This window comes from Trachurus trachurus, assembly GCF_905171665.1.
Source record: "Trachurus trachurus genome assembly, chromosome: 8".
NCBI lineage: Eukaryota > Metazoa > Chordata > Actinopteri > Carangiformes > Carangidae > Trachurus > Trachurus trachurus.
This window is the reverse complement of record NC_139905.1, coordinates 21239405-21262530: the sequence shown is the minus strand read 5'-3', so window position 1 is coordinate 21262530 and position 23126 is coordinate 21239405. Positions and strand designations below refer to the sequence as shown.

The 23126-nt window shown below is 42.8% G+C and overlaps 1 protein-coding gene across 1 annotated transcript in view; it reads right to left on the bottom strand.

Moving 5' to 3' along the window:
* Positions 1-2205: 2205 nt before the first annotated feature.
* The window catches only part of grin2aa (glutamate receptor, ionotropic, N-methyl D-aspartate 2A, a), a gene marked incomplete at both ends in the record, with an annotated part of 126815 nt that continues 105894 nt past the window's right edge, over positions 2206-23126 (bottom strand). The window contains 7 exons of the mRNA XM_083976378.1: positions 2206-4224; positions 6172-6410; positions 10372-10469; positions 12046-12135; positions 16028-16188; positions 21801-22030; positions 22138-22263. Coding sequence (XP_083832504.1) covers positions 2206-4224; positions 6172-6410; positions 10372-10469; positions 12046-12135; positions 16028-16188; positions 21801-22030; positions 22138-22263 — 2963 coding nt within the window. The remainder of the gene's footprint in view (positions 4225-6171; positions 6411-10371; positions 10470-12045; positions 12136-16027; positions 16189-21800; positions 22031-22137; positions 22264-23126) is intronic.

The following is a 23126-nucleotide window of genomic DNA, read 5'->3' as shown; positions in this document are numbered from 1 at the left end:
TCTTTTCACTGTACAATTTGTACAGTATAATGCTACAAAAAAAGTGTTTTTGTGGGAACGTGTGTACTTGAAAGTATGTGCATGTGCAAGTCTTTTCTGCCAAGTGTTATCAAAAAGAACAAACAAACAAACAAACAAATGCATAAACAATGACATTAGGAACAAAATGTTCTGGTTAAGTCTCCAAGCTTACCCAAGTTCTGCCATGCACACACACGACTTAATCCACACTAAGATGGATACATGATTGATGAGCACATAACAAAGGAGCCGCTTCGGCTCCATTCCTCTCCATTTGTCCCTCCCACCCCATCCCAAGTCCCACCCAAACAATGCTATGAAGGTAAACAAGAGATCCATCTCAAGTAGTCTTCAGATCCTCACGAGCCTGGTTGATTGTGCATCAACCATAATTGATGATCTATTTTTTAACATTTAAAGTGTAGTGGTTATAGCACAGTGTAGCACTGCTACTGCTGTACCAGTCAACCAAAGCTCAATTTTACAGAAACCCAAAGAAATTAAGTGAAGTGGTTCTACAGTTACTCAACACTCTGGTGATGTGTCATGTTAATCAAGGAAGGGAAGGAGGAGGGAGGAAAGAAGGAAGGAATCGTCAGTGTTTTTTTTATATATATGTATATATATAGATAATACCCTGTTTGGCAGGGAGGTCAAAAGACAAAAAAGCACATCAGTGCCCACACCTCAAACAAGGTGGGGATGGACACAGTTGTCATTTCATCCTTTTTCTCCCTTGTTATCTCCTTTTTGCTCTCTTCCCTTCCGCCATTCTCTTTTGCAGCAGGAGCCACAGCATGACACTGATTTACTAAGCACAAAGGTCAAGGTTCAAGGTTTCGATTGTACAAGTATCCATCCACCATATCTGGCAAGACACAGTCCCTTTTCAAAAACATGTAAAATATGTGTCTGAGAGTGTATATGTGTGTATTTTCTCTTCTCCAACACAGAAAAAAATCAACACATGCAAAATAATCTACTACACTTGATGGATTTTTTCCAAAAGCTATGCTTTTTTTAAAAAGCAAATGTGGGAGAGAGGTTTTAAAACTAATGGCTATTGTGCTACCAAATAAGCTAACACTAAAATCCTACATAAGGGGATCCGGATGCCAGAATCCCTAATAAATCTAATAGTTTAATAGAATAAAAAAGCAATACTTTGCAATTATTTTTCTATGTGCAGTGCCACAAATGAAATGCCCATCAAATGCCTCAGGTCTTCCTGCCTGTCTGCCTTTTCTATCAGTCATTTTGTCAGTCTGTCCTTTATATCCATCTGTCTGTAAACATTATTCATTGATAGCACCTACATAACTCTCTCTTTCTCATCATAGCCGTGTCCTTTAGCATGGGCGTAACACATAAAACCAAATTCTGACCGAACACACAAAACCTAACTGGCAAAAACGACTGGATGCTCCACTCTGTGCCACTCATCTCCTGTCTCCCTCTCTCTCCTCTTGCACTGCCAGGTGTCTCGGTGGCCATATTTGTCAGAGTAACAAGCAGCAGACCGTTGGACTAGCTCAGTGTGACGCCCCTGCCCTCCTGGGACACCTCCATGTCTGGCCGTGACATCAAACGTGCCCATCTGGTCTCCCTGTCAGGCCCGTTCTCTTCTACAAGTGAGCCCCAAGCTTGACAGTGGAGGTGGAAAGGAAAAAGGAGAGAAGGAGGAGGGGTTGAAAGAGAGTTTCTTTCTCTCTCTTTCACTTCAATTCTCCTCTCGTATAACTTCTCCAATCCTCCTCACTTCTTCCTCACTCATTTCAATCATTAATCAACTAAGTAAGGGAGTCCTCCCTAACCAAAACTAAGGCCTTCTCTGTCCCATTAATGGGACTATGCCATTTCTTACCCCTTTTCCAAAACTTAAGAGGGTTAATGATTCCCCCTCTTCACTTACTCCCGCATACCTTATGGCAGAGTGCCAGCCATGCTGCCAACTCAGTGGTACATGGCAGAGGATGGACATACATGGTGATATCATCTGCAAAGAGAGTAGTAGTAGTACCGTCATACCCAAGTGGGCACAAGTTCTTTTGGGTTACAATGTCAAAGAGAAGAAGAAAAATGTAGTGTGGCTATGGCATCCCTTAGTGGATAAAATAGTTGATAAATTATAATACAAACCCAGAGAGGAGTAAGGAGGAGAGAACACATTATTTCTTACATCAACTAAACATCTGACTCCAGACTGGGGATTTTTTTATAGACCCGTCTATTGCTGAACTGGGCTGAGTTTAGGACACCACGTGGGGCCGGGTATGCACTAGTCTTATTGGCTGAGTAAGGCATCACATGCTCTTTGTTGTACATGTCATTAGCTATCCGCCCGTCACGTGAGCAGTATGAAGTGGTGGATTTAACAGAGGAGCGGAGATTGTTCGCATCGTTGCGTGTTTTGATGGGGGGCGCTCCAAGGACCGATGCAGGCGAAGCCACCGCCAGCTGTTTGTAAATATCAGAGGAGCTACGCCCATGGACCAGTCTGCTGCTGGTGTCATCCCTCAGCGAATGGCTGAGGAAGGGGTTATCCGAGCCATGGGTCGGGTAGAGGGACTTGCTCCTCTTGCTCTCCTCCAGGTTGTGGTTAAACAGCATTGATTTTGAGCCGGTGCCAAACAGTCTGCCGGAGTAGGGACGCATGCCGAAGAGGTTCGCATAATGCGAATCAGATGCGGAGTCTAGGAAGCGGTCCTTCTCCTTGAGGCTGACGCTACGCGCCGGTCGACCCAGGTCTACATCCTTGGGCTTTTCTAGCATGATGTTGTCAAAGGAATGCTGACGACTCAACCTCAAGCGATTTCTCTTTTGGACATGTGGCCCATCCGTCTGTGGCCAATACAGACCAAACATTTCATCTGGTTGCTGCTGCTGCTGCTGCTGCTGCTGTTGCTGCTGCTGCTGTTGATGGTGCAAGGTGGGACTGACCAAGGGGTCTGCGAGGAGCTGGTCCTCACTAATGTCATACAGGTTGGCCATGTGGATGCATGCTTCACACCGATTGTACGGCGAGCGAGTGGCAGAGGCCGCGGCAGTCCCAGTAGGCGTGTACGATCCTGCTGGTGGGTAGCTAGCAGTCACTTTGGACAAGCAGGAACGGCAGTGTGTCTGTTTGTAGCGATCAATGGATTCATGTGGGGACAGGGAAAGGTTTTTCTCTTTCACATTGTAGTGTTTAGAGTAAGTCGGGTCTGGTAGAAGATCTGAGTCTGTGTGATGCAAAGGCGAGGAATTCAGATGAATGATGGGCTGCTCACACTTCCTAAAGTTGTCGCTGTGGTCAGAGTAGATCTCGGGGTAATCCAAATCGTCTGCAGCGAGGCCACAACTCTCGCGGTAGTGAATGGGATCTGAGTGCAAGCTCAGCTCTCGGTCTGAGTCGATGGTGTAGATTTTCTCTCCTCCTACTCCTCCTCCTCCTACTCCTACCCCTCCTCTCCCGGGTTGGTTGGGTACGCCGCTGACCTGCTTAGTCTTTAAGTAGGACAGCTCCACCTCACTGCAGTCCCTGGGGTATTTTGACGTCACCGATCTTTTTTTTAAGTTGTCCTTGGGTTTCAGGTGCTTGTTGTTTTCTGGGTCCTTGTAGGAGGCTGCCCTGCTGGAGCAGTCGGAGATGTCGGAGTGGGCTGCGTCCTCAGGGAGGTAGCGCTGTGTCTTCATGGACATTCGTGGATCTGGCATCAGCATGTCAGGCATCGGAGCGGGCCCAGGTGGCGCTGAACGCAGCGTGTCCACTGACTTCTTCCACAGAGTCCGGGGTGGCTTGGCATTGGCCTGGACAGAATCAGCACTGACTGCCACTTCTACTGTGTTGGGATTGGCATCATTCAGGGTCAGAGGGTGCTGGCCTCCCTGGAAGATGTAGTTGTTGAGGTGGTCTTTGTGGCGGTTAGCAAGATAAGACTGCAGATCACCCGTATCCCCGTAGATCATGTCTTTGGGAGCATAGCTTCGGTTGTCAGCATAGATGAAGTTGCCCTTCTCTGCCATCATATCCATGATCATCGGGCCAGCTGAGTGCATGAACTCACGTTTGGGTGAGTTCATGCGCGAGCCAGCCAGGTTTGACATGTTGGTCATCTGTTTGGCTGACTTGATGAGTTTAAGCATTTTGTCTTGAGGGCTAAAGTCCAGATCTGTCTTTTTCTTCATGTCAATGTGGACTCCATGGATGCAACTCCAGATTCCCTGCATGGAGATTTATGAATGACCAGGTGGAATATGGAGGGTGGTGGGTGTGAATAAACAAACAGAAAAATGAAGGGTAACATGAGAGCATAAGAGAAGGAGGGGGAATGAAAAAAACGGGAAGAGAGGGAAAATTAAACATGAAAAGGGAGTGAGAGAGGAATGCAGAGAGAAAAGCAGAATAATGATTATTTATCTACTCTGGCCAAACATATGGATCTGTATGCTTAAATGAAATTCATTAGATCAATGTTAAAAGTTAAGTTGGGAGTGACTGAGCAAATCTTTACAACCAATAACTCAAACTTGAAACTTATTTTTGTTGAAGACATGAATCTTCTAATCTAACCCTAACAAACCATGGTTGATTTATGAGGCTGCTGTAGTAAAATCAACATAATAATTTAGGAAGTATTTGAGAAGAAAGAAATTCAAAATTCATCATAAAAACCAAAAGACACAACCTTAACCCAACCAGCCAGAAAAACTGTCTCTAGCTTCACTGCTGGCACAAACACCTGTCCATCATAACCCAAAGAACAATGCTGTATATTTCCTAAATGGGACACTCAGACAAAATGTGATGTAATACAATGCAACGATGCAAGTCTGCTGACAGGTCCATCAATTTTAAAGCGCAGCTTTATTTTACATCTGAAAACCTGTATTTTGTGAGAATGTACCGGTGTCTCACGGGAAGTCGAATTCATTTAAACTAACTTAAATCAACGGTCTTCTCAAAACATCACAATATGTCTCAGAATGTTATACCCTCAGCCTCTGTCTCCCTTAGAGGCAGTGCAGGGTTTACACTTTGTTTTGTGAAAAAAACAGCAGAGTAAACAGCAGAAACTGACATCACTTTGACCTTGAGGGAGATTAAATAAAGTATAGGGTTTTTACATGGGCAAACTACTAAACAGCAACTCCGAATCTAATGTCTAAAAGTCTCGGAAAAGAATCACTGCAACCATTTCCCTCTTCACAAATACATCCTTCAAATGGATTTGTCACTTTAACAAATTCTAAGTCTTTTTTTCAGTTTAGCTCACATTTTGTGGGCCTTATCAACACAAGACTATGGAAGTCTTTTTGCCCTCTATCACTCATGAGAATGGGTTTGAAATAACTTCTTTCTCGAGAACCTCGCTTTATCCTCTGGAAGTTCTTTCCCCCTCTTTACCATCCCTATCTGTTAAATTTGCAAACAGTCGCTCTTTGCCTCAAAAAACAGTGCAGAGACACTGCAGTGCTTTTAGGGATGCACGTCCATGTCTTCGGTTCTCACACACAACAAGGGAGAATGCTGACCTTTCAGCAGAATGAGACAGGATAGATTGATTTAGTGTGGGTTGCCGTGATTTCACCCAAAAAAAAAAAACATGCTGCAATTAAAATCTATTTTTGTCTGTATTCAGGGCTGCCGCGTGATCCCCCCTCCTGCTTCCATCCCCATCCTTCTCTCTTATCCTCCTCTGTGCAGCCCTCCCTCCTTCCCCCTTGTTTCACAGTTTCTTAGTTTAGCAATAGCTCATGTGTATGTGTGTGTGTGTGTGTATGCTTGCTCTGCTCCCTTATTCCGCTGATAGAAAATGGAACTGAGACAGGCCTGTCTGACCCCGATAATGCAGCATTAGCCCCCAGTACAGCTGCAGTGCTTCGTTGCACCTTCTAGTCTTGAACACGACCACTGTTAACCCAGTCAGACCACCCCAGGCCCAGATATTCACACACGCTCACTGTACATACACTCAATGGCCTGTTTTCAGTCAGTTGACTATTGAGCCTAGCTGAAGACTGTTGCGCATCTTGTTTCCATTAAAAATTCAGTTCTCGGTAAAGTTGTAGCAGGTTTGTCATTCTGCCAACCCCCACAACAGGCTAAACAATGCTTTTAGAGCATGTCCACACACACAAACATACAGCTCAACACAAACTAGGCCTTACCCGACTGATGGAGAACAGAAGACCTGGCGTGCCGGAGCAGACCCCAGTGAAACAGTATCTGAGCCTCCAGTAGAAGAGATGCTCCGAGACAAAGGTGATGAGGGAGAGCCCCATGGCTGTGGCCAGCATGTAGAAGACGCCAGCCATGTTGTCCACATCCAGCTGACTGGACATCACCTCGTTCTTCTCGTTGTGACAGATTCCGGTCAGCCACTGAGCTTCGAGTTCCTCCATTTCACCTGAAAAACAAAAGAACAGAGAGACAGAGAGACTCAAATCCTTTACAAAGTGGCTTTTCGAGGTGTGACCGAGAGTGAATTTTTGGCTCAGACATAATATACAAGTTTGTTCCGGGGTTTTCCACATTGCATACGGTGTCCCGCTATGTCTTGTTTTCATTAAAAATGCAATAAAGCTCTACACAAAACACGCTAAACAATGCTTGTTCAACATGTCTGCACAGGCAAACATACACCGCCTACACACATACCAGGCCTTACCCGACTGATGGAGAAAAGAAGAGCGGCTTGCCGGAGCAGACCTCAGTGAAAGAGTATCTGAGCTGTCAGCTAACGTCGTCTATCATCACACACTTTAGAGGCTGTAAGCAAAGTTCACTTTTAGGGATCTCTCAGTCAAACAATAACAGAAGATAGAGTTAGCTAATTAGCGTAGGATCATCAGAGCTGTTTTTATTCTTGAACAGCTACACTAACTGCTATTTTATTGTACCTCTGCGCTGACAACAGCCAGAACTGAAGATATAGTGTTTTTAGGTTGTTCGTCTGTCTTCATGATATGAACTGATTTGGTGGTCAGAATCAAAATTCTCTGTGACCTGACAAAACATGATTTTGGCCTCGTGAATACAATATCTCAAGAGCTCCACAAGGGAATCCCTTCAAAATAGCTCAAATGTTCACTTGGTCTGGAACATGAAATGTTTAAATGCCATGATGACCTTACAAAACAGTAGCTACTCAAGTCACTGTGCATGTTTATAAAAACGTCATCTGAAAGCTTTTTGCTACTTTCTTGCATTTTAATTCTTTTATTAGTTTTGTTAAGGGTAAATGTTTGAGAACATCTGTGTTATTTTAAAAACATAAAACACATAGTCCACCAATTAGAATTTAATGAGATTTTCAATATATCACAGGTTTAAGATATCGCCTTTCCTACTGAATGATTTAAAGGAAAATTATGTCAGCCTGTATATGTAAGTTGAATAGTGTATATTATTATTTTTATTTTTTTGGGTGGCTCCTGTGGTTTAAAATAAATGTCTTTGGTCATCACCAAGCAACTGGGCTTCCAGTCCTTTCTATGTTTCCTGATAGGGGCAAAGATATTGTTTGTTGAGTGCTAATGAAAGAAAGGTAGAAAGCAACAAAGACCTTATCTTTTCTCATTCCTCGGTCTGTGTTCCCTTCCCCCTGTTCCCCCTCCCTCTCTGGCTTCCTCTGTGACATTTGGCGCGTGGCTAATCCAATCTGTGTCATTCAGGGCTGGATAACTAAGGCTGCTAGTGGGGAAAGACAAATATCGTGGGGGGGTTCAGTTTGATGTCTTGGGGCTGCAGACTCACTAAGACATCATTAACCCTTTAGGACAATTGAAGAGAATTTGCCTACAGTTAGACTTGCAAAGACCCTAATAGATGCAGATAGGCTACATCTTTGTTTAATATGACATGTTTGGAACTGGCTGCAGAAGAAAATTAAAATAAAAGAGTTTTAGGTATCAACAGGTCACTTTGTCTTGCTCACACTCTCTCTTTTTCTTTTCGTTTTTTTATTTTATAAATCGAGTGCATTCAAGGGAAAGGCTTTGGGGAGCTGCTCCTGTCTGCACTGTTGCTCTGACTCCGGGGGTGAAGTATTGCTGAAATTCAAATTTTGTTCTCTTTTCAGCAGCCAGGCGGCTCAGGCAATAGTCTGGTGGCCAGTCAGCTGGAACACAGGAACACAAGTCTCTACAAGTTTCATCCACACTTTCAGGGCTTTTAAAATGTTTTAGTTGATGCACCTATAAAAAAAAAAACACAAATGAAAAAAACATTTATTTTTAAGTACATGAGCACAGTTTTGAGAGTGTATCTCCTCCACTACATTATTATGAACCACAAACACGAAATTCATTCTAGCTCAGGACGCTCACTTACTCCAAGTTTTCTTCAGAAGCCTTTATCTGCACTTTCAAGCAACTACTGTGTTTCCTGACCCTCACCCTCATCATACAGTACTTCGTTCTGACAGATCACAGCTTTGCCACACTGTCTAAGCACTATGAATTTGGAGGACTGCCACTGTTCAAAGATTAATTCATTTGATCAGGACAGTATTGACTGAAACTAGGATTAATAAGGGTTAGGATTAGTTGGGGGAGTAGGAATTATTGATAGGTACTGGATATGGCAGTGAGGTATTGTCATTGCATGTTTATTTTTGACAACATTTAGGTTTTATCTAAAGATAAGACCCCCAATGTTTTGAACCATGTCCATGTGGTGGATTTGTTATAAGTGAAATAAGCAGCCTTGTCTATCACAAACTTTTCAAAGAGGTCAGGGTAGAAGTAACCTGAAATCTAGCTTGTCAGTAGCCTACAGGGCATGAGAGTTACTACTAACTACTACATCTTTGACAGGAACTGCAAGTTACAAGCTAAGCTAACAAACACAATGACAAACATAAGATGCTAACTGAGGCTCAAACATGTGGCTCTCCCTCCCATGTTTCCTGTGATTTTCAGAGCGTGGGAAAGTTAGTCTTCCTGCAGAGACGATAAGGACAGGAGAGCCCCTCTTTTTTAAAAATTGACCCATTTTGCAACATGCATTGCTGAGATTAGCTAACCAGTTTTTTTTCTTTCTAATTTGCATGTTAATCAAAGCAGAGTATTAGCCTGAAATTTTTTGGTTTTTTTTAATATGCCTGAAGGGGAACTTTCACTGTCAAAATGTGACCTGCAGCTGGTTCAGCCATGTGTTTCCCGACAGCCTGTTTTGTCTCTGTCTGTCTGTTCGTCTCTTTGTTCTTCACCTTCCTCCACTGCCCCCCCCCCCCCCCCCCCCCCCCCCCCACCCTCGGAAGAAGCCACATCTTCTCCTTGTCTCCTCTCTGTCCGCGGGAAGCCATATGCTCTCCACCCACATTGTGTCTATCTGATCAAGCAGCATCTGCCAAGACACCGAGTCACTGTCATCTATCAAGGAACCTGCCCTCCTCTCACTCCCCATCCCTCTCTCCCTGACACACACTCTTTCCTTGTGTTCCCCTCATCCCATGCTCCCCGTCTTATCCTCTCTTCGACCTCACTCTGGCCGTATCACACACATAGACACAGTGTTTTTCTCCCTCTCTCCATTTCCTTTCTCTCTATTTCTTTCTCAGGCTATTCTTACTTATTAGCTCTTAATAATTTAGGAAAGGTCATATAGATTTTAAACATCTATAGAGTGCATATTTGTATTGAATGGCATGGCTTAAACAGCTACAAGTATGAAAAGATTGGATGGGATTAATGATCAGGAGAAGACAAAGCCAAACAAAAACACAGAGTCTGATTTTTGTCAAAAATTATCAAGCCATGAAATATGATGGAGTGTTGCCTGCATGCTCTGCAGCCCTGATAAGATTTGGTTAGAGAGGATTATTGTGACACCAATGTTCATTTAATCAACTTCAGTGCACTTAATGTGAGTGGCTGTGAACACTCGCATCAGCAAAATGCTTTCGATGTAAAATGTAAATGAATCTGTCACTAAAAGCTCAAGCTGTCTCACTTTCCTCACTGTTTTGCAGTGGGAAATTGTTTATGTAAGAACTTCTGAAGCTACTGTAATAAAGGAATGTGGTGATTCAGATAGAGTAATGTGTACACACACACACACACACAAATCTGGTGCTGCAGAGAGGAATATATTAGAATAACTTACACACTTTGCCCTCTGTTTAGAGCAGCCTTTTGTGTCCAGAATAACATCAAAGGACTATTTATACTTCACTGCGTTCCCTTTTTGCTGTCAGCAGACAAGGCGGTAGAGATGTGCACGCGTGTGTGTGTGAGAGAGAGTGCAAGTACCTGTGCATGACTTTACAGTGCTGCCAAGGAATAATGTAACCTTTTGCCTCCGTGCATAGCTTCATGCACTTGGAAGTTGTGTGAATGAGAACACTGTGAGAGTGTGTTTCTCACCATCTCCGATGATGGCCAGGATAGCCAGATCCACCTGTCGTTTCCAGTAGGAACCTTTCTGCAGAGCAATGCCGTAACCAGTTGTAGCAAAGATGTACCTGAACACAAACACGTCCATACACACACACACACACACATACACACACACATTTGAAACTTTATTTCTGCAAATGGTGTCACTAAAAATATCTTTGAGGAGATACCTCATGCATAATGATGTCCATAAACTTCCATTGTGAAGTGGAAATTTGGGACAAAGATTCTCAGTTAAAATCACTAAAACTGTTCAAATGTATTCTTGGTTGAGCTCAGAGACAAGTAGCCCAAGTCCCTGGCCGTAAATAATCCCATGCAGCTGCAGCAGCTGTATGACATTATTATTGCATATCTGAATTCCAAGTGTCTCATTTCTATTCACTTTTAAAATTCAGTGACTAATGCAAGTTATCCTATCTCAAAATATAATCAAAATTAGAGCCCAATTAACACATTTTAATGAGAATATCCATCTGCTTTTTGGAGAGGACAATGTGGGAATGTATTGTAAAAAATAAGCTACATTTTGACATCTGATGAATATGTGCAGGTAATTAGCTTCATTTAAGCACAAACACTGTAAACAGGGGGAAACAGGTAACCTGTGTTTGTCCAAAATCAACAAAATCTAGCTGCCAGCACCTCTACAGGTTGAATCTCATTTGTTCACACCACACAAAAACAAAGGTGTGAGAACAACAGAGAGGTGGGGTTATCTGCCCAACAGTTTCTGCTCAGGACAAGAGCGATGCCCTGAGACTGAAAAATGAAGCCAACACAGAAGTGAGCAAAACTGCAGTTTCTCGATTGGCCACTTGAGGCTGACTCCAAAAGACAGTCACTCCCTCCTGTGTAAAAATATAGAACTTAACAGCAGAAATAAACAAATCAAATAGTGATTTAATTTCCACAGAGAAATAAAGATGTAGACTCTGTGAAGTGACCCACAGGTTTCCGCAGAGTGGTCCTGAAACTCAGAGTGGGCTGCTCTGCTATCATCATCTTGATAGTGCCTGACTCTACTGAACTAAGGCTCATTCATAAATGGGCAAAGAGGAGGAGGGGGATGTGTAGAGCCCAAACTTCAGTGTACACTAGTTTGTGGCCAACATACGCTCAGCCACCTGTCACTCAAAGTGGCACAACCTCAATTATTCAGAACTTAATAAAATCTAAATGGGTGAGTAACTGTACAGGGGTGAATTTGTATAACTCACCTGTCTAGATTTTATTAAGGCTGTGGCTGTGGAGTTTCGGATGACAAGTGAGTGATTGAATGCTTGTCAAAAACATCATGAACCAAAGTCTGGGCTCCACAGATACCTGTCCTCTTCCCCCAATTTTGGATTGGTTGGGTGTTAGGCAGGGTTGGGCACATGATAATGGCGGAGCAGCCCCCTCTTCAGAAACCTACAGTATAGGTGATGTCACAGAGCCTCCATCTTCAGGACCAGGAACTTCCTGACCAAGAGTGAATCCCCCCAAAACCTGAACTTTTTATGTGTGATGATACAAAACATTAAAAAACCTTTACACAACTTACATTGTGGTTTGCACCAAAGAATGTCAGGATCATACCTTGGCCTGCAGACAATCCACACTGAAAGTGTATTTTTAAGGAACTAAAGCTCTAGTTACCCGCTGCCAATGGTCACCAGCTTACATCCTTCATCTCTGCCAGCCATGTAGTTCAACACTGCAGCATCATAGATGAAGGCGTCCAGTTTACTGCAAAGGAAGAGGAAGAAGAACGGAGGAGAGAGACAGAGGAAAACAAACAGAGGGAAGGGTTGAAGACAAAGCATCAGGGGGTTCAAATTTTTTTTTTTAAGAGAGTGAATGAGAGGTGGACAGGGACACAGAGACAGACAGCAGAAGAGGGCCTCATTCTCCTGAACGTGTTGTTTGCAGATCAATTCTAAAGTGTTAAATCATCTCCAATAGGACTGCAATCCAAGCATAACCAAACACACAGAGGACACAGTGGGGAGTGGCTGCGGTTCAATACAGCACGCTTCACTGATGATAGGACCTTGGAGGCACATGGACGACCTAAACAAACACATAAACAGACACAAACATTTACACTGGCTCTCCCTCTCTCTCTCGTTCTGCCTCTGTCCACACACGCATGCACACACACACACACACACACACACACACACACACACACACACACACACACACACACACACACACACACACACACACACACACACACACACACACACACACACACACACACACACACACACACACACACACACACACACACACACACACACACACACAAACAAGCAGGTTGCGAAGTAGAACGTAAAAAAGATCCCAGACTCAGACTGACATTTTGAATGTAACTGATGCTGTCACTAACCGTTGCTCTCTCACTCTCTTGGAGCCCACACACACACACACACTCCCGTACGCAGACATATACACATGGAGAGCCTTGCTAATAGTGCAATGACTGGCTGGCATTTACTGAATGTCAGACCCAGCCCTCTAACGGAGGCTCACAGCCGATAGTTTAGCTGTGTAATTAGCTTAACCCAGCACTGGCTCCATCCACACGCAGGCCAAACATGTGGGGAGCCAGGCATGTGTGTATGCTTCAGTTATGTGTGTGATTGCGCACATGTGGCTGTGCACTGGTGCGTGTCTGTGGGCATGGATTTGTGCGTGCAGGTTTGCAGACGTTAGCCAGACATACTGTAGCTCTAATGGCTTGGAGAGGGATTCGGCCAATCGCTGATGTGTCACACCTTTGAATAAAAAGTAGCAACACAGATTTTCTCACCACTTTCCCTCTGTACCTTTGAATGAAATCTTTAACGCAGCAGAATGGCCATTTGGTGTGACTCTAAATCGTATTTCACGCCACTACAGGGCAACACTTTACTACTAGTACAGTACCTGTCAGCTTAACCACAGCACAAAAAACATCTGGGCCCAAACATTGTAACACAACTACATTGTAAATCCTAATCCATAGTGACATCACTAATTCAGTCGTTTCACAAGAGCCATGCAACATTTTGCCCACACAGAAAGTTTTTTGAGGAGTTGAAAGTTTCACCGGGGCATTTAATATGCAAAAATGTTGCAAGATCACAGCCTCAAACCCCAAGCACACATGGAAAAAAAAAAAAAAAACACACACACAAAAAAACAGTTTAAAACATGCACGGCTGTCTTCAGACTGACAAGAGCACTGCGTCATAAAAAACTCGAGGGGCTGCGTTGGTGTGGCTACGTGTTACCAGACAGAAAATGAAATGCAAACAGTTCAGGTTGAAGGCTCTTGAGATGCCAAGACTCTTTGGCTTGAGGCAGGATTTTACCTCTCTGCTGCAAAGTTACAGTCACAGCAGCAACAAATCCTCTGCTCCATGTATTTACATCTGCATGGTGAACATTTTAATTTGCGGAGTGTATGGTTCACAGTGCAAGATATTTCGGTAGGTGTGTTTTTTGCATGTATTTTACTGGTAAATGGAGCGAGGATAACCTTTTTCTTTTTTTTTGCCAAAGCCTGTTGTTTTTTTTAGAATCCCCACACAGCTAACACGGTAGTCTCATCGAAAATTAATGAAGAGTGTTTTGTGTGTTTTAAGTTTGTTCACTTGCAGCTTGCTGACATAATATATATTTGCACCAGATATGAATGCAAAAGTTTAACGTGTTAACATTCAATTACTAATTTACCCCCCAAAAATGTCATCAGATAGCGTAAACACTGTGAAACAATACAACAATGTGTTGACATATATGAAATATACTTTAGAATAGTGAAGTATATTTTATTTTATAGAGCTATATGTAAGACTATGGCCAAACAGTTGCTGCAGTCAATTTCAAAATACTGCAGCATGTTGTTTCCCCTCCCCTCCCCTCCCCCCCAGACCCGAGGTCGCAAGATAGCTGCTTTTCTCAATACGTTTTTGAGAGTCATAGCGAGGTCTTTTAATGGTAGTAACGTCAGACATAATTCATAATGTAGCTGCAGCTCAGCGGTAACTGGCAACCTGGATGCCGAAATGCTACTGACTTTGTGATTGGGAGAGTGAGCAGTGTCAAAACATAAACATGATTTTTAAATGTGAATATTATGGCTGTACTGTTGTTGTCAGTTAGATCAGTATTTCAAATTAACATGATTGCTGAGTCTCTGGTGACATACCGGGTGATTTTATGATTATTTGATATACTTTTTTTTTTTTTACCAGTAGCTCCTTTATCACAAGTGAGAAAATTGGGGGGGGGGGGAAAGTAAAAAAACAAACAAACAAAACAAAGTTATACTGTAGTAATATACTAAGCCTGTCAGCATTATGTGCGATGAGAGCTAATCCAGCCATTGAGCCTCAATCAGCTGAACACTGCACTGTTTCTCATCTACTAATACCACAGAATAGAATTATCAATGAGGGTATTACAGGCTGCACAGCTGATTCTGTGCGCAAGAGTATGTGGGGGTTTTTTCGAGCATGTTTCTTATGTGCGTGTTTACCGATTATTTGTGTGTGTATGCAGGTTTACACATAGGCTGTATGTTAATGCAACAGTAAAGGCAGAGAGTATTATAGAAGCTGGAGTGGTTTAAGCTGTTTTTGTGTTTACATCCAGTTTATTTATGACTTATGGATGAGGAGGAATGAGCTGGAAGACATAACTGCATAAAAATCACGGATCATGAATCATATCCTATTTGTTGTGTGTGTGTGTGTGTGTGTGTGTGTGTGTGTTTTTCTTCTCTCCTCTGTCCCCATGGGGTAGTCTGTCCTTTGAGCTGAGAACACTGATTGGATCCTACACCATAGCCATTAACCAATCGGAAATTTTGCTCTTCTTGTCATATCATTTCATCAACCTTTTGTCCTTTACCTTAACCATTTTTTTTATTCTCCTTCCCCTCTCTCCATTCCTTGACACCACCCCCTTTCTTTTCCTGTCTGCCTCCCCTGTCTCACCTCACCTCTCCTTCCCTTTTCTATTCTTACCCTCAATTTTCCCTTCCCTTTTCCATTGGCCCCTTTTTTCATTCCATTACCATTTTCTTCTCTTCCCTTCCTGCTGCCCTCCACCTTTCCATCATTTCCTCCAATCAGACACTTTTGCCCTTGCCTCCCCCAACCCCACCCCTCTTCCCATGTGATAGTGTTATGAGAGTCTGCTTCTCCTCCTTCCTTTTCTTTTTACCGTCTTTACCTCCACTTCTCTATCCATCCAACCCTCTAAAAGTGGTCCACTCTTTCAATCTGTCCTTGGTTAGCTGTGCGATAACCCTGCCCCCCTTATTCCCTCTCTTACACACACACACATACACCTTCACCACCAGTCCCATTATAGAGACCAGTAGGGCTACTAAAAATAGCTCCTGCTGTTCCCAATGAGGAAGCCCATTCATCCCCAATCTCCGAGGAGCTGTCACACACACATGTGACACCATGTACACTCACAGACATGCAATTACACACACATTTATGTGAGGATACAGACACATGCACACACATAAAGTCAGGTAGACAAAGGAATATTTTGTATTAGTCAAATTACATTGATCATGTATCAGTAAAGACCAGTGCGCCTACTCACAAAAATGCACACACTGTTTTCTCACCCTGTTTTGAGGCTGACAAGTGCGTCCACGACACCAGTTTGATGATATTTCACCATGTATTGGTGCATAGCAGGGTAGTTTTTCCTGATGTTCCTCTCGGTGGATCCGTTAGGAACCGTCCCGAAGCGGAACGGAGGTGAATATGCGTACGGGTTCTGAAACTGTGGTAGAGGACAGAAGAGTAATGGAGAGGAAATAAAGAGGGAGACAAACAGAGGGAAAGGTTAAACATTAAAAGATCAAAGAACCGGTGAGAGACAATATCAATTCCATAAGTGTGTGTTTTTTTTTTTCAGAGACCAGAGTTGCTGTATTTCATAATGCAACTTCATCGTAGTGAAATCCATTATAATGCCCAAATAAGTGTTGTTATTATTATAATGCATTGTACTGTATATATGACTGTCTCATGACTTCATGTCTTTTCCACTCAAGTTTTTAACATTTGGTCATATTTTTTCATCATTTAAAAACTACAAATCCTAGTCCTATATTTCTATGTGTAGACTAAAATGTCAGACTGTTATTTATCAGTGTGATACATTTGCACTGCAAATACTGCAGTATCTGTAAAAGCAATTTTGAGCCATGGGTCACAGCAGCAACTACACAGGGTGGAAAAATTTGCCCTAGTAGTTCTGGAGATCAATCAAAACAACACTTGTGTTCCTAAAGTTTTTTTCCCCTCTCTTAAAATATTCCTACTTAACCTTCAATATTCTGTTTCCTTTTTCACATTGAATTATCATATTCAAAGACTTGGCACCTTTCCACTGTTCTCTCACTTCACCTACTTTCTTTCACTCTTCAAGTTGCCTCTTCCCATCTACAGAACATCATTATGTTATCTATTTACTTGTTGTTGACCATGCACCGTATCGAACACGACCGTAGGCCTTTTTTCATCTCCCTCTCTCTTCCCTCCCGTCCTCTAATTGATAGTTTTCTATTTTTTTAAATTCTCCCTTCATGTCCTTATCTCCCTCCTCCCCCCTCCGGGTCTCTCTCAGGTATAATCTAGTCAGTGTACAGGTCAAGGGTTTTGTAGTAGTGTGCTTGTCGCTGCGGTAACAACCCACCCTCAAGCACTGCGGTAACAATCTGCCCACAGTGCCAGAAACAGGCGAACCCTATCAATTACAAGTGTGTGTTATGAGCTTCACTCTAACCGCAATGTGTGTGTGTGTGTGAGGTTGTTGTCTGGCACTGAGGAGTGGACATATTAACCGAATGGTTCTGTAAGGGAATATTTGATGCTGTTTTCACATACACTTACATACGTTTTGCTTTGCTTTCACATATTCATACGACACAGTAGTCAAGTACTCAAGTACTCAACTGGATTTAATTTGCATAGTACAGTATAAGCACTGCTGTTCTGCTCGTTGTCTGTTACACATCTGTAATAATCATCTGTGTGTTTACGTTGCCGGAGTTTCAATTGTTTATGTGAACTACTCACGGCACAAATGTATCTACATAATACATGTGTAAATATTTACAGATATGCATGCATACCGTATCTGTCTGCACACATGTACATCTCTATTGTGTAATCAGGTCAGGGTGAGGCAGTGCGTTGATCAGTCAAACTCTACTGTGCATGTGTTGGAATGATGTCACGCAGTGTGTGTGTCAGCATCACAAGCGATAGCCCTCAGGAGGCTCTCTCTCCTCACGCAGTCATTCCTATTGTTTCCCTCTCCTCCCCTCATCTTCCCCTCATTTGTAGCCCTCTTACTGTGGAGCGGTAGTTTGAGGTCAGAACAGGGCACATGTGGGAAATGTGTGTATGTGTGTATTGGGGGGGGGGGGGGGGGGGGGTCATCGTCGGTTCGAATCGCCAGGCCTGGCTGGGGAAATGCAGATTGGGGAGGCGCTCTTCTCTTGCTGGATAATTACCAGCGAAGGGCTTTTGAGAACTGCACCAGCTGCTGCTAATGAATGCTTGATGCAGAGATGATGAGAAAATGAAAGAGCAGAGGCCGAAGGGGGACAGGTGGAGTTAAGAGTGCTCACTGCCCAGCTACGTGGTCAGGACTGACAGCATCGCACTCTCGCCAAACTACTGAGGAGATAGATGGATAGATTTTGTTCACAAATGATGTTTGATTAATTTGCAGCTCTTCCTACCAAGAGATCCTTCTCTCCTTACACATATTTTAGTGCTTTTAAATTGCATTTACAACAGCGCAGAGGCGTGCAGCCATATGCAGTGGATATATAGACGTCAATGTAGCCTACTGTATGCTCCTTAGTCCTTAGAGGTTGTCATGTGACCCCAAGTGGCACCACCCTGTCATCATGCCACCTCAGCTCATCCAGCCTTCTCTACAACTATCTGCCCTCCTCGCTCCTCTCATCTCTTTAGTTGCTCCTCTTCCTCCTTCGTTCTGCTCTTCCATCTCCTTATTATGCAAGTTCTGCTGTTATATAACCAAAGGACTTCCTTCTGTATGTGTGTGGAACAGTTTCTTTGTCTATGTTGTGTGTGTGTTCTTGTGTGTGTCTTCCATCTCTCTTGATGCAGGGTTTCTCAAGGACCCTGTGTGTGATTTTTCTTCATCATTACTTTGGTGTTAATCAGCACTGCCATGTCACAAAATGTTGACTTTGATTAGCACACACACAGTCTTTGTCCTTAAACTTTCTTAAATTGGATTTTTCTTTGTATCCACAGAAACCTTGAAGCTATGCTCTGCATCTGAAAATGGATTAATAGCTGATCTTTACAAGCAATGCTAATGCTTCTCCAATGCATCTTTCAGCACTTGAAGACAGATACTGGAAATGAAAGACACAGTACTGTAGATCGATGGTGAAAAATTACACACCATGCTGAGACTGAGTTCCAGTTTAAAGTACTTATAGGAAGTTGTGAGATTCTTCTTCTCAAAGCACAGTTATTTGACATTATACAGTATCTGAAACAAGTCTCACCTTTTGGTTATAACTATTTTTTTCTTGACATTTTGAATTTTCAAATCAATTTAATTCAAAGTTTATTTATATAGCGCTTTACAATATCTGGAAAGATGATCGAGGTGCTTTTCAGGAATAAAAAAACAAGATGTTTTAATAATCTGCTGTATGGTTCATGTCGCTGGACCAGCAGAACTCAGCAGATGTTTGTCTCTATCTGGATTTTGTGTTTCAGATTCTAGACTGATCCAAGTGGGGACGTTTCAAAACCTGTTTACTGCTGTTATCGTGTCACTGTGACAAAGCGCAACAACCCCAGTACAGCACTTGTTAGCTGAAGTTTGAATTCTTCTGTGTCACTAAACACATGCTCTGCTATCCACTGTTGAGAACAGCATGTCCTCTTCAACAAGCATAGACAAATAAGGCAATGCTGTAAAGAGAAATCACTGTTGGTTGTTGTGCCTAAAACAACACAGACCTGCTCTTCTCTCTGTCTTTATAACTGATTTAAAGAAATTATTTTAACTTTTTTTAAACCAGGAATTTGTTTTAATATACCTCTCCACATACTGTACAGTATAGCCCTGTTGTATAGCCATTCGTATGTCTATGATGCAATATATTTGATTGGGATTGAGATTTTCTGGAGCCTGTGTTCCACATGTGAATGTTTGTTTCTAGACCACAATCCACTTTTCTTAAAATGATTGTACAGGCTTTAGGAAAAATAAATCATCTGCAGAGTGTAATGTAATGTTTGCATGGTTGGAGAAACAACCAATCCAATTAGCATTTCTGTAAGTGGGACCAAAGTCACAGAATGTACACACACTGTACCCAGAACAGAAACAGTGCCAAACAACACAAAGCTCAAGTCACTGCAATATTGTTCTCAAATGATGTGTGACCAACTCAGGGCTGAAAATACTTTCCTTAAAACACATCTGCAGTGGGATGAAGCGGGATGTGTCGGTCTGTGTCTGCAAGGTGTGCGAGTGGCCGACTGTTTGCCAACGTGTTTGCTAAAAGAACTTGATAACCTGATATAGTCTGAGGCGTCTTTGTTGTGAGGTTTGTTCCGTAGCGTCTCAGCCCTCTAGTGGTACCAGTTAAAAGCAGTTTTAAGGGGCATTCACTGTCAGGCATCTCAGTGGGGAATTTTCTCCATCATTTTGCCGGTCACAGTTGTCACGACGTCCAGCCTCGCTCAGCATATCTGTCTGAATGGCCATTTACCCTTTTTGTCTGGTTCCTTTCTTCCCTGACCCTCTCTGTCTTTTCGTATCTCTTCTGCTTTCTCCTCTCCTCATGCCGTTCCTTTCTCCCTACCTCAGCCATCAACCTGGCCCATATCTGTCCGCCTGTTGTCTTGTAACATCTTGTGTGTCTTGGCCTCTCGCTATTCCTCAGTCATCCTCCTGCCAGTTGCTGTACCCCTTCCTCCCTCCCTCCTCCCCTCGCTCCTTCTGTATGTTGTCAAAACCCTCTACATCATTCTCAAATGCTCTCTCCTAGGTAGCATCTCCCCATACATCTGTCGCCCTCTCCTCTTGGAACTCTTTATGCTTTTATCTCATTTTTATTTTCAATTTCTCTACATTTAGTTTTCCCTTTTTCCTTTTATGTTTGAAGCTGTCTTCCTCCTCTTATGCAATCTCCTTTTCCACTTTTCTATATTACCTTCCTCTTCTTTCCTCTCTTTGATTTAGTGCCTATGATGCCTTACAACCACTTTATGAAACATCAGTAATACAATAAGCAATGCAAAATAATTATTGTATTGTATTGTATTGTATTGCATTGTATTGTATTGTATCGTATTGTATTGTTTTGTATTGAATTGTATTGAATTGTATTTTATTGTATTGTATTTTATTGTATTGTATTAAAACTCAAATTCTTGACATGCACAGTCCATAACTATAGGTTTTCTAAGGTGGATTTTCTAGACTTTCCCTACAATATCACTTATTCTTATTTTGTATTCTTTCACACCTCAATTGCTATTTTGAGTGAACAAGTGTGTTCACATAACAATTATGGCAACATGCAGTGCACAATGATTACACAAATGGCGAGTGTGATACCCTGGAACCTCTTCATCCTCATTAATCGCCACCTTGGCTTTGTAACAGAAAGGGAGGGACCAGCTACATATTGACAGATTTTTGAAACCGCTGCAGCAGTTGCAGTGGTTCCAATGCTAGACGACACCGCACCATACAACTTTAAGTTATACATGTCTACATGGCTCTTTTGTCTGATGATTTTGCATTGTGAAAAATAACACATAAATTAGCAAGCAAGCTAACAGCAGCAACTGTCATTTCCGGAAAATACACAAGCTGTGTTTGATTTGACACTACCCAATCAAAATTCATACTCCACACACATACATAATGTAGACGGTGGTGTAGAATGCTGAAGTGAATTATATGAATAATCTCAGATGTTTCACAAAATGGTTGGTATTAACTTATTAAGAACATACAGCATCTTAATGTCATACATTTACATGTTAGCAATAGCAAGAAGAACTTGTTACCCTTGAGTGCAATGTATTGTACATTAAGTTACATTCTAGACTGTTACACTTGGGGGTTAAAGCCTCTGAGGGGGCCACAGAGGTTGATGGATTAATCCACCAAATCACCAAAGGTTGGCCGTAGCTTTAAAATTAAGAAACACCTTGGAGGTATTTGGAGGGTGCAACTAAAATGCAAACGTTTAAAGGTTTAATAATTGTCTTTTTGCTCTTTTTTTTCAAAGATAAATTCTCAACTAACAGACAAACCACAAACCAGTCTGTCAAGTCAATGAATGACTCCTCCCATCTGTTCTCCATTACCTTGTTGTCAGAAAGCCCGGTGACTTGGTCGACAAACTCCTCCTGGATCATGAAGGCAGCCAGGTTGGCAGTGTAGGAGGCCAGGAAGATGACAGCGAAGAAGGCCCACACAGACACTATGAACTTACTGGTGGTGCCTTTCGGGTTTTGCACTGGCACAGAGTTGTTGAAGACCAGACCCCAGAGCAGCCACACGGCCTTGCCCATGGTGAAGGAAGGGCCGTGGGGGTCTGAGAGAACAGACAGGGGAGAGAATGGAAGATGGTTTTAGACCATTCAGGAAGACATCAAAAACAATACAATATCTTGAATGTGGCATGTGTTGGTTGATGCCCACCTTTTCCTTGTGCCAGGTTTCGGTTAAAGCCCAGAGGACTGATGTACTCAAACATGAAAACAGCCATTGCAGTCACCAGTAGGAGCATCACAAACATCATCACCCACACTGATGCACTGAATGGCTCTGAAAGAGGGAGAAATAAGAGGAAAGAGATTAAGTATTAATACGTGTTGGGTTAGATTTATAAATCTCACATATCACTTTTTTTTCTTCTAATTTTCACTTCCTATACTGTCTTTCCATGCAATGCATGAATAAATCAATCACACACCCACACTGGGGAAAGAACTGCATGGATAACAAGCTGACTCCTGCATGTTCACAGAGACCCCACCCTCCCACCCCACTAGACACACACACACACACAAGCACCCCTCCTATTTGACAGTGTGAGGAGGTGTACAGTATAGGAAGCCCTGGTGTCAGCACTCCTGTCCTCCCTCAGAGCTCACAACACTACTGCAGAGATTAAACCCTGCTCTAATGTATGGGAGAGCACTACCGGCACAGGGCTGCACACTGTGTGTGTCCAAGTATGTGTGTGTGTGTGTGTGTGTGTGCTGGCAAGCAGCCATTATGAGGTTTTCCTGCTAAGCCCTTATAATTGCCACTTTCACAGCACTAACTGCATGCTGCATACATGTCAGCGTGTATACCTGTGTGTGTGTCTTTGTCTCTGTGTGTGCTGGTTTCTCCCTGCACTGCTTTATACTGTACTGTATGTGTGTGTGCAGGGGTTTGGATGTTGCTCCCGAAACTCTATGCGTCAATTGAACGTGGCTGAGCATCCCATAACAGGGATATCCATGGTCACTCAGGTTAATATCCTGCAGTTAAGTCCCTCTTAGGTAAGTGGGAGTCATTGTTGCAGGAAGCAAGAGTGGAGCTAAATCCTTCTGATAAAAGAGTAAGTATTGACAGCTGTGTAACAGAACTGAATTGTGTTGTCATCTCTGTACAGTATCTTAGACACACACACACACACA